General features: G+C 45.1%; 1 protein-coding gene across 3 annotated transcripts in view; it reads right to left on the reverse strand.

Annotated features, from left to right (window-relative positions):
- The window catches only part of TRA2A (transformer 2 alpha homolog), an 83,182-nt gene that overhangs the window by 23,864 nt on the left and 46,606 nt on the right, over positions 1-12,712 (reverse strand). For all 3 annotated transcript variants that reach the window (XM_070944444.1, XM_070944445.1, XM_070944443.1), the window contains exon 4: positions 6,362-6,550. In XM_070944444.1, the coding sequence (XP_070800545.1) occupies positions 6,362-6,550 (189 nt within the window). The remainder of the gene's footprint in view (positions 1-6,361; positions 6,551-12,712) is intronic.

Below are 12,712 nucleotides of genomic sequence, written 5' to 3' on the forward strand. Positions count from 1 at the left end.
AAGCTTGGAGAACAAACCTTCACACTCATCCTACACCCGAGCTACAGATATTCACTATTGCTGACTCTATATATACATAATACAATTGTAACCAAATTTAATTAAAGGCTCCCATATGTATACTACACAGTAAGGCAAATAAAGTCATTTGTAATGGAAGGCAATAATATATCCCCTAGAAAGTTTTCCCATATTGTTTTTTTTAAATTCTACGTCTATTGTCACTATTTAACATAAACTTTTTTCCTTTATATTTTACTATTTTAACAATACAATACCTTTTAAAAAACATGCTTAATTAATATACCATGAGACTGATACTACATCAGGCTCCATCTCTAACAGACTCAGGGATGTTGAAACTTACTGTTACTGCTGCTTTGTATCAAGTCACTACATTACTTTTCAAAATACTCTTAATCATGCACTTAATAAGTGGTTAGCTTAAGAACCAAGTAACATGTTTGCATTAAGACATTTAAAAATGGATAAGTCCATAGAATACTAAGAATAGAAAAGATGGGGAAAAACTATCAACATTAATTACTGTACTGTGGGTGGGAGAGGTAGATATGGCGGGAGCAGGGGGCCATATCGTGTTAGGGGAGCGCGCGCCCGCTGTCTTCGAGCGGTGGCGCGCTCCGGCCCCCAAAGCTCCACTCGTTTTCCAGGTGGCGCAGATCCTCAGGGCCCTGGCCTCCGTCTGATGTTATGCAATGCCAGGTCTGTAGTAAATAAAGCCCCCCTCATTTGTGATCTTGTTCAGGAGGGGGGAGCGGACCTGGCAGGTATTACGTAAACCTGGTTGGGCCAAGGGGGGGGGTCCCTCTTGTTGAAATGTGCCCACCAGGTTTCTGCGCATTCCATCAGCCGAGGTTGCAGGGTAGGGGCGGGGGGGGTAGCGGTTATTATTAACGAAGGTCTGAGACCGAGGGAGGCCACTGTTCCTCAGACGGCCGGCTGTGAATCCCTCCTTGTGAAATGGGGCCACGGGGTTCAGATGGGTTTGCTGATCACATACCTGGCTCCCTGCCATGTGGCAGCAGCCCTGCCCGAGCTACTCAGTGTCATCGCCACGGTGGCGGTTGAGACCCCTAGGCTTATGGTCATGGGGGATTTCAACTTGCCGTCCGTTGGTGAGGCATCTGAGGTGGCTTGGGAGTTCATGGCTTCCATGACAGCCATGGACCTGACCCAGTTAATTCATGGCCCTACCCACACGGGGGGAAACACGCTGGATCTGGTTTTTGTCTCTGGACAGTGGTTGAGTGATCTCGAGATAGGGGATATAGTCACCGAGCCCTTGTCATGGTCTGATCACTCTCTCCTTCGTCTCGACCTTCGAACCGCTACACCCCGCCGCAGGGAGGCGGAGCCGGTAAGATGGTTCCGCCCCAGGCGCCTGATGGAACCGGATAGGTTCCAGATGGAGCTTGGGCCATTCCCTGAGGCTCTGGCACACGCCTCGACTGGAGACCTAGTGGCCGCCTGGGATAGGGCAGCCGCTGGAGCTCTGGATCGGGTCGTGCCTTTGCGGCCTCTGACCCGGCGCCGATCTCATTTAGCTCCTCGGTTCACTGAGGAGCTGAGGGAGTTGAAGCGCCGGAAAAGACGCCTAGAGAGTAGTTGGAGGGCCAGTCTTTCTGAATCTGACCGGACACTGGTAAGAGCTCATATTAGGAATTACCTAGTGGCGATAAAAGCAGCGAAATGTAGCTATTTTGCTGCTCTTATTGCGTCATCAGATAATCGCCCGGCCGCCCTGTTTAGGGTGACCCGCTCCCTGCTCCACCAGGAAGCGCGGGAGGACCCCTTGGAGGGTAGAGCCGAGGATTTTGTCCAATATCTGTATGACAAAATCGCTCAGATTCGGGAAGATCTGGACTCCGACTGGATAGTCTCAGGGGGAGGGACTGGGGCAGGTCTTGAGAATGTTATCTGGGATGAGTTTGATCCTGTGACCCCTGAGGACGTGGACAGGATTCTGGGTAGACTGAACGCGACCACTTGTTTATTGGACCCGTGTCCCTCCTGGTTAGTGCTGGCTTCTCGGGAGGTGACACGAGGCTGGTTCCAGGGGATTATAAATGCTTCGCTGGGTGAGGGTGTCTTTCCTGCCGCCTTGAAAGAGGCGGTGGTGAGGCCTCTCCTCAAGAAGCCTTCCCTGGACCCGGCAATGTTGGTAAATTATCGTCCGGTCTCCAACCTTCGTTTTGTGGCGAAGGTTGTTGAGAGTGTGGTTGCGCAACAGCTTCCCCAGCACCTGGATGAAACGACGTATCTGGATCCGTTCCAGTCGGGCTTCAGGCCCGGGTACAGCACGGAAACGGCATTGGTCGCGTTGGTTGATGATCTCTGGAGGGCTCGGGACAGGGGGTGCTCCTCTGTCCTGGTCCTGTTAGATCTCTCAGCGGCTTTTGATACCATCGACCATGGTATCATGCTGCACCGGTTGGAAGAGTTAGGGGTGGGAGGCACTGTGTTGCGGTGGTTCTCCTCCTTTCTCTCTGACCGGTCGCAGTCTGTGTTGACAGGGGGACAGAGGTCGACCCCGAGGCCCCTCATATGTGGGGTGCCGCAAGGGTCGGTCCTCTCACCTCTCCTGTTCAACATTTATGTGAAGCCGCTGGGCGAGATCATCCGTGGTTTCGGGGTGGAGTACCATCAGTACGCTGATGACACCCAGCTGTACATCTCCACCCCGGATCACCCCAATGATGCCCTTGAAGTGGTCCCGGTGCCTGGAGGCCGTACGGATCTGGATGGGGAGGAACAGGCTCAGGCTCAACCCATCCAAGACCGAGTGGCTGTGGTTTCCAACGTCCCGATATAGCCAGTTGACGCCATCACTGACTATTGGGGGCGAATCATTGGCCCCCACGGAGAGGGCTCGCAACTTGGGCGTCCTCCTGGATTCACGGTTGTCTTTAGAAGAGCACTTGACGGCCGTGACCGGGAGGATTTTTTATCAGGTCCGCCTGATTCGCCAGTTGCGCCCCTTTCTGGATCGGGACTCGTTACACACGGTCACTCATGTCCTCGTCACCTCCCGCCTGGACTATTGTAATGCTCTCTACATGGGGCTCCCCTTGAGGAGCACCCGGAGGCTCCAACTGGCGCAGAGTGCGGCCGCGCGGGTGGTAATGGGAGCGACATGGCGCTCCCATGTAACACCTCTCCTGCGCGAGCTGCACTGGCTCCCGGTGGTCTTCCGGGTGCGCTTCAAGGTTTTGGTTACCACCTTTAAAGCGTTCCATGGCTTAGGGCCTGGTTATTTACGGGACCGCCTACTACCACCAATAGCCTCCCACCGGCCAGTACGCTCTCATAGAGAGGGACTCCTCCGGGTGCCGTCAGCCAAACAGTGTCGACTGGCGGCCCTTAGGGGGAGAGCCTTCTCTGTGGGGGCACCTACCATCTGGAATGAGCTCCCCCCGGAGATACGGAGGATCCCGGATCTGCGCTCCTTCCGCCGTGCTGTGAAGACCTTTTTATTCCATCAAGCGGGCTTGGCCTGATCTCTTCCCTTTTTAAATATATAAATTTTAATCTGTTTTTAAATTATTGGGGTATTTTAATTTGTCTGGGCCAAAAAGTTTAATTTGATTTTATCGGGTTTTTAAATTTTGTGTATTTATGTATTTTATTGTTGGCTGTTCACCGCCCTGAGTCCTTCGGGAGTAGGGCGGTATACAAATCAAATAAATAAAATAAATAAATAAAATAATAATAATTACATTTTAGTATCAATATTACAATTATAAAAGTATTCGTTTTTTTCATCCAAAGTTGAGTTTACCGTTTCTCTTCATATCATATAAATCTTTCACCTTTCAGAGAAAAGTCATTAAATGTAATTAGACTAAAACTGAGTATTGTTTAAAAAACACATATTACAAGAATCAGAATCCTGAAAGTAATGTACCAGACTCGGCATTATCTGGCTTTATAGTGATATCTGAAAAACTGACTTTGCAAAATTGCAAAAAACATAAAAACAATCTGAAACTTGGATTTGATACTGATATAATTCTTAGCTCTAAGGATTTAACATGCCCTCCATAATATCAATAGAAAGATTAAGCAGAATATTAAACACAAGAATCAAAAATGTCGCAAATGAATAACTCAGTAACTGAATGTTTTAAAATTTCACCTATAACAAATAATGTCATATCAATTTACAAGTTTACCATACATCTCCTTTTTCAAACAGTTTCAAAAGATGTCCAATTGGCATTAGATTTGAAAATATAGTTTTTATAGAGATTTTATGTAGAATTTAACCATTAAGTAGAGAGAATTTTATGTAGAAGAGGACAAAGACCATATATTCACATTTCTTCGTAATCTTCCAAAAGATCTCAGCAGTAATAAACATAAAAGTCTTCTTCTAGTTGACCTTAGCTCCTGGTGCCTTAAGATATCTACTGTATGTATGTGTCTTCACAACAATATAAAAAGAATTTGTTACTATTTGTTTCTTTTTTAACCTTCCCCATTTAACCAATAGCTCTGGCTTTTCTGGTAATTTTCCATGCAAATACTAACCAGGCCCAAGTCTGCTTAGCCTTTTCAGCTTAACAAAGGTTAGCTGGATGCTGCTACCTAGCTGGATTAATAATAAATTCCAGTCCCAATTGTGGTCATAAATTGAGGACCTGTATGTAATGTACTGACCTACATCCAGGATGCATCCTTTCCTCTTCAGAATAGTTATTAGCTTTAATTGAATGAAACATTGAAACATGATATATGAGGTTGTTTTTTCAAAAAACATAATCAATATTAACCATATATTTAGGATCCTATATAAGCTAAACCAGGGGTCTGCAACCTTAAACAATCAAAGAGCCATTTGGACCTGTTTCCCACAGAAAAGAAAACATCAGGAGCCACAAAACCTGACTGGGTGTGGCCAACTCGATGTCACTCACTCCCACCCAGTCACATGATCCCCCTAGTCACACCTACCCAGCCGGTCATTAGGGCAGAGAACTGGTTGTTAAAAAAAACATCTGGAACCACAAAACCCTTTTGACATTTCTCTCTCTCTCTTTCTCTCCCTCCTCTCCCTCCCCCCCTCTCTTCCCCCCCTCTCTGTATCTCTGTCTCTCTCACCCTTTTCTCCCCTCTCTCTGTATCTGTCTTTCCCCGTGTATCTCTCCCCTTCTATCTCCCCCGTCTGTATCTCTGTGTCTATCTCTCTCTCTCCCCCCCGTGTCTCTCTCTCTCTCCCCTTCTATCTCCTCCCCCCCCCCCCGTATCTCTCTCTCTCTCTGGCTGGCTGTGGTTGTGAGAGGAAAAGGAGGAGGTGAGTCACCCGAAGGGAAGCCTCTGCCACGGTTCGCGCTCATTCCTCAGCCAGCCCGGATTTCCAAAAAGTTGCCAAGAAGAAAGAAAAGGAGTAGCGAAGAGCCCTAAGGAGAGCTTGCCGGGTTGACCCAACCTTGGCTTCCCGAGAGAGAAGAGAGAGAGAGAGAGAGAGAGAGAGAGAGAGAGAGAGAGAGAGAGAGAGAGAGAGAGAGAGAGATACAGAGACACAAACACACAGACATACAGAGAGAGCGACAGAGATAGAGATACGGGGGGGGGAGACTGGCTGATGGGTGAGCATCATTGGCGAGGGCGCTCCAGCTTTCTCTGAGCCTGACCCCTGGGGTGGGCGTGTAAGGTTCGGCGGGGCCAGCCCCCTTTTCCCTCTGCCCTGAGCTTCTTTACTCCTCCAGTGGAGCGGTGCCGCCACCGGCTTTCATTGAAAAGCATCCTCTGGGCGGCAATAGTCTCCCATGCAAGTTTTAAAGCCGTGGCTGGGCGCTATGGGCCCATCCCCCTTTCCATCGTCCCCTCCTCCCAGATCCCATTCCCACCCACCAGCCCTCGTGTTAGCGAACCCGGCATTGGTCGCGGCCGGGTCGGGCCAGTATCTCGGGGTGGAGAGCAGGTTGCGTGTCTCCCCAAGCGACCGAGGCACACCCAGCACCAACAAGGGCCAGAAGAAGCTCCAGCAAGAGTGAGGCACCGGAGAATCAGCCCCAGCCGCTTCTCCATCCCCTGCCGTTGCCCTTAGCTTCTCAGGCCAGGCAAGGAGTGACTGGGAGGGCCAGGGCCAGGGCCAGGGCCAGCCAGTGGTGGGATCAGCAGAGGGCCCAAAGAGCCGCATGTGGCTCAGGAGCCGCAGGTTGCAGACACCCAAGCTAAACTATAGTTAGTCATCAAAACAAGCCATTTATTTCATTCACTGCAATATTATGTAAAATTATATATGATGCAGAAATTAAACATTTAAGTTTATCAAGTACTGTCAGTGTTAACAAGCACCTTTGCAAAAAGTCTAATATATTCAGAAAAAATGCTTTACCTCTTTAGAATCATCTATTCTTTCAAAGTAAACAAAAGCAAATCCTCTTGATCGCCCAGTCCGTTGATCATACACCACATTGACTCCACTCAATGGTCCATAACGGGAAAAAACTTCACGAAGATCCCTCTCAGTAGTATACAAGCTGAGGCCGAAGACTCCAAGGCATGTATTAGGATCTGGATTAGCCTAAAATGTACCAAGTTAAACTATTAAATTTTTTATTGCTGACCGTTAAAGCAGTTACTTCATTTATACAGGTAGTCCTTGACTTACAACCACAATTGAGCCCAAAATTACTGTTGCTAAGCAAGGCACTTGAATTTTGCCCCATTTTATGAAATTTTTTGCCAGTTAAGTGAATCACTGCAGTTAAGTGACTCATGTAGTTGTTAAGCAAATCTGGATTCCCTCACTGACTTTGTCAGAAGCTGGCTGGGAAGGTTACAAATGATGATCATGTGACCCTGGGACAGTGCAACTCTCATAAATACATGCCAATTGCCAAGTGTCTGAATTTTGACCATGTGACCATTGGGATGCTGCAATGGTGACAAGTGTGAAAAATGGTCGTAAGTCACTTTTTTCAGTGCTGTTATAAGTTCAGTCACTAAACAAATGGTTGTGTTGAGGGCTACCTGTACCTACATTCTTGTCCCAGGAACAGAGACAGCAAAATATTCCATGAAGCTGCACATTCTGAGCAGCATATAAAAGGAAAAGAAATATGATTTGTTGGTACAGTGAATATAAAAAGTCTACACATCCCTGTTAAATTGCCAGGTTTTTGAGGTTTAAAAAGTCAGACCGAGATAAATCACTTCAGAATTATTTTCCACGTTTAATATAACATATAAGCTGTACAATTCAATTGGAAAACAAACTGAAATCTTTTAGGGGGGAAAATAATGTGGTTGTGTTAAGTGTGCACACCCTTAAACTAATACTTTGTTGAAGCACCTGTTGATTTTCTGACAGCAGTCAGTTTTTTGGGGTAGGAGCTTATCAGTAGTGCTCCAAATCTGTCAGATTGCGAGGGCATCTCCTGTGTACAACAATTGGATTCAGGTCCAGGTTCTGGCTGGGCCATTCCAAAACTTTGATCTTCTGCTGAAGCCATTCTTTTCTTGATTTGGAGGTATGCTTTGGGTCGTTGTGTTGAAAGGTGAAATTCCTCTTCATCTTCAGCATTTTAGCAGAGGCCTGAAGGTTTTGTGCCAAAATCGACTGATATTTGCAACTGTTCGTAATTCCCTCCACCTTGACTAAAGCCCCAGTTCCAGATGAAGAAAAGCAGCCCCAAAGCATAATGCTGCAACCACCACGCTTCCCTGTGGGTATGGTGTACTTTTGGAGATGTGCAGTGTTGTTTTTCTGCCGAACATATTTTTTGGAATGATGGCCAAAAAGTTCAACCTTGGTCTCATCAGACTATAATGCATTTTCCCACATGCTTTTGTCAGACGTGATGTAGGTTTTTGCAAAATGTAGCTGGGCTTGGATGTTTAAAGAGTTCTGTACCCCACAGCTCAGATATATGAACAATATGGGAGATGTAGTACACAACCAGTACTTGTCAGAAATTCCTGCAGCTCCTTTCATGTTGCTGTAGGTCTCTTGGCAGCCCATCGGACCAGTTTTCTTGTGTATTCATCAATTTTGGAGGGGCATCCAGTTCTTGGTAATGTCACTCTTGTGCCATATTTTCTCCACTTGTTGAGGACTGTCTTCCCTGTGTTCCATGGTACAGCCAATGCCTTGTTTTGTACCCTTCTCCTGACTGATACCTTCCAACAATGAGATCCCTTGTAGTTTAAATTATGCTAACTAAATATCTCCTCATAAGGAAAAGTTTAAACTTGTATTCTCCATGGCCAATCCAATTCTCTAAGGAAATATCAGTATAATTTGCCTGCAGAAACTTTAGAAGCAAGCTTTGTTCTTTTAACTCCTTCCACCAAGCTACGGCCGACATCCGACACACCCAGAGAATCTCCTCTCTCTAGACTGTCATTTTTCCAACTTAACAACAGAACGAACAGGCTTTCCTCTCATTTATCTAGATTCTACTGGGTTAGGGAGTCCTAGAATCATCCCACAAGATCTTCCGTAGAGCAACAGTCTGCAAGTAGTTTCAGAAGCTGTGCTTTGAAGCAGCTGGTGAGCCGAAGCTGGGGGGCGGGGCTGCAATCACTTCATTGTTGGATAAAATAGCTATTTGGGAATTTATTTTTGAAATGGACAATAAATCATGCCTTTCATTTCCTAACCAATTTATGAGACTATTATCTTTATAAGCTAAAAAAGGCTCTCTTTAGTCATAGCCTGTTACTCCTTTTTTTTTTTTTTTTTTTTGATTTATATGCCGCCCTTCTCCGGAGACTCAGGGCGGCTTACAATGCGCTAAGCAATAGCCTTCATTCTTTTGTATATTTATACAAAGTCAGCTTATTGCCCCCACAACTGGGTCCTCAATTTACCTACCTTAGAAAGGATAGAAGCTCCGCACCATTTTTGAGACTTCTTTATTGTTAAATGACAAGGAAGAGGGTTGCTGGAGGCAGCTAAAATAAGGAAGCGTGGAGTATTTTTTCTTTTGAAGTATAAGGATAAAAGTTGTGGTCTTCATTTACTATTTTTAAAATAATCTGTAGCCCTGGATTGCTTTGTTGTGGGTGATTGAAATTTTCCGATTTTCATGAACCCAAGCCAGAAAAAGGGGGAAATAAACACACACACACACACACACACACATATTTGACCACTAGAGGGAGCTATGAAGGTCCATAATCCTGAGCTCGAGTCTGTCATCAGGGAAATCTTTGAAAGCTTCTTACAGAAAATCACCTATACCAGTGATAGCGAACCTTTTCGGCACCGAGTGCCGAAAAGGTTGCACGGAAACGTCGTGAGCACGCGCGTGCTTGTCGGGGCAGCGCTCCGGAAAAGCCGAACTTCCAGGTTCTAGTGTGCTTGTGCACCCAACAATCAGCTGGCCAGCATGCATGTGCACACCGGTTTTTGGCACTGCTGCGCGCGCAGACAGCTGATCGTCACACGCACATGTTTTCGGCACTGCCACGCGTGCGAAGGAATCGCGCTCCGGAAAAGCAGAACTTCTGCACCTGACAATCAGCTGGCCGGCACGCATGTGCACACGGACAGCTGATCGGCACGCGCACATGCGTGCCAGAAACCCAAAAGACAAACAGGCAAAGCCATGCGTGCCAGGTGACATGGCTTCGTGTGTCACTTTGGGCACGCATGCCATAGGTTCGCCATCATGGACCTATACCATAAATCGGCACAATTAGGTGTAGAAAATTATCAACCCACTGTGATAACTCCACAAATACTGGACAATGAAAATAACTGTAACTTTGGAATATAAATCTGACACCAACTTCTATTACAAGCATGGTTTAAATATAACCCTCCCAGAGCAATTGAAACAAGAAGTGACAAGTAAATTCACAATTTTTAAGAGGTCAAGTTTGGGATTTTTTCTTCATGGATATTAACAAGGTTGAGAATCCTTTGAGAAAAGAAGATATAAGACACATCTCAGAGAAGATTTTATTCTATTTTCTATTTCTATTGCCTTATTTTCTATGAGGTTTGTCATTTTAAATCTCAATTGGCACCCGTTCGGGACTCGAAGACACCCTTCTGGAGAGGGATTTTACCTGAGGAGCCGGGGGTACCAACGCTGATTTTAGCATTCCGGGAAGGGTAATTCTTTTCCAGCGGGACTGCTCTTTGTGAAGTTTCCGAAAGATGCCCTAATTAATTCATGAGCCATGAGCCGAACTTCAAAAGAAATACAGTCATTTATTAGGAGCACCATTTCGGCAATATTCGGATGCAGTTAGAACTAATCCCACGTAGATTTATGTTCCCCTATGACCCTGTCTCTCCCCTCCTCTCTGGCCATGTCATAAATCACATTCTCCAATTAACCACTTTGGCTGGCTGTGAAATCCAACACCCTCCTCCTGATTGCGGTCAGGAAGAATGTATGGAATGCACTTCAGTTAGGGAAATCAATCAGCTCTATCAGTTCTCCCTCCCTCCTGCTCATGGCAACTTGAAAGCTTTGCAAGTTGACACTCTTCTTTAACCTGATGTGACGGAGACCTGAACAACAAAGCAGGGAAGTCTGAGCCGTAAGGGACCAGGAATACCGTGCACTGACCCAGAGTGGAGTATACGTACAGGGTGCTTATGGGGATTCTCGCTGGGGTGGTCTGAATCCTTGAATGTCTGGTGCTGTGTGTATGTTGAAATGCATTAGACGTGATTAGTACTCACGCTGAACGTACTAACCTGAGCTTTCCTCTGGGATTTCATTTCTGGGCGACTGGAGTGGCCAGAGGCTAAACGTGTTGAGTGGATTTTTTAAGGGAAAAGGAGTTCAAGGAGGGAAGCATCAGCTTTAGCTACAGTTGCAAGAAAAAGTATGTGAACCCCTTGGGATTACATGGAGTTTTGCATGAATTGGTCATAAAATGTGCTCTGAACTTCATCTAAATCACAACAATAGAAAAACACAGTCTGCTTAAAATAATACTACACAAACATTAGATGTTGCCATGGTTTAATTGAACATAACATGTAAACATTCACAGTGCAGGGAGGAAAAAGTATGTGAGCCCCTAGCCTAATGACTTCTCCAAGAGCTAATTGGAGCCAGGAGTGAGCCAACCTTGACTCCAATCAGTGTGATGATATTGGATGCGTTGCTGACAGCTGTCCTGCCCTTTAAAAACACACACCTGTTTTGGGTTTACTGGTTTCAAGAAGCACTGTCTGATGTGAACCATGCTTCACAGAAAAGAGCTCTCAGAAGACCTACGATCAAGAATTGTTGACTTGCATGAAGCTGGAAAGGGTTACAAAAGTATCTCCAAGACTTCCGGTGGCTCCGCGTTCCCCGAACGGATGCTCCTTCAGGAGCTCCAGCCCCGTGATTCCGTTTGCTGCTAGAACAGCGAAAATCAGCTGTTCTAGCGGCTTGAAACTCTCCCCCAGGGAAAAAGGGAAAAGAGAGAAGAGCAGAAGGGTCTGGGTAGAGCTCCCCTAGACCCCCAGGCTTTTTTTTTTAAGCTTGGGGCTTGCAGGGTGAGAGCTCCCTGAAAGCCCTTCAGTGCTCAGGATCCGGGACAATTCTGCTTTATGCAGAACAAGGGGTCGCGACCACACCAGCAGTGCAATTTTAAGGATTATGAGAAAATTTGAATCTGGATGCTGGCAGAGCAAAATCAGGAGAACAGAAAATGCAAGTATTAAACTTTAACTCCGCTTAAAACAAAGAAAAAAAGATGGCGCTTAAGGGCGGCAAAACGAAACTTATAAGTGAAAGTGATCGTTAAAGCTGTAACATTGTAAAAACTACTGGATTACCCGGCAAGAAAAAGGATTTAAAGTGCTAGTGAAATGAAAAAGACTATGGTATGGATTCCAACTACTTTATACTTCTAAATTGTGTGAATTTAAAGTGGAAGCGGAAAGCAAGACTATGGAATTGATTTTAACTAATTTACATTTTTAAATTGTGTGAATAATTGGACTTTGAAAAAAAATGGCTGGTACCTTTGAAAGTGCTGAAGGACTATTATTACATACACCTGCAAATACACCAATAAGAGTTATAATACATGAAATTTTTGAGTCACAAACCACTGCTTTACTGGAAAGTCTTAAAGGTTTTTTTGAAGAAAGGTCTCAGGAAGAGGAAACTGTTTTGACTCAAAACATGGAGACAAAGGAGAATATAGTATCATTTCAAGGCTTGTTAGACAGTAGTGAGCTGTTGGAAGAAGATGGGGCAGAAATCCAGTTTAATGTGACTTTGGATAAAAAGGATGTTTTCCACACCAAGAGGGGAAAGCAAAGGAATCTGGAAGAGTTTAATCAGGAGGACTTGAGAGGGATTTATGGGGGTTTCAAATTAAATGAAATAACTTTAAGAAGACAAAAACTTTTAAAGAGACATCAACCTCAAATCCAAATTTTAAAATTCTCGAAAATAAAAGCAGGAGGAGGAGCAATGCTGAAGAAGAAAGAATTATCGAAGAAAAAGGACTGGAAAAAATACAGAAAGAAGGGAAGAACTGAAGATTAATCTTTTTTGGGGAGGATTTTGGCAATAGGTTGAGAAGCTTAATCAAATTTGTATTTTTAAAGTTTATTCTAAGATAATAATATAAAGGAAGTGTGTTATTACAATTGGTTTTGGATATAAAAATGATAGCCTTTTAAGAGTTATCGAGGTATTAAAATGGCTAATTAAAAATTTGAGGGATACCTTTCTGAAGGGCTTGAAATTTATATTTTGAGAAATGACTTAAT

This window comes from Pituophis catenifer, unplaced genomic scaffold, assembly GCF_029215685.1.
Source record: "Pituophis catenifer annectens isolate HBS135680 unplaced genomic scaffold, rPitCat1.0.hap2 SCAF_5, whole genome shotgun sequence".
Classification (NCBI taxonomy): Eukaryota; Metazoa; Chordata; class Lepidosauria; order Squamata; family Colubridae; genus Pituophis; species Pituophis catenifer.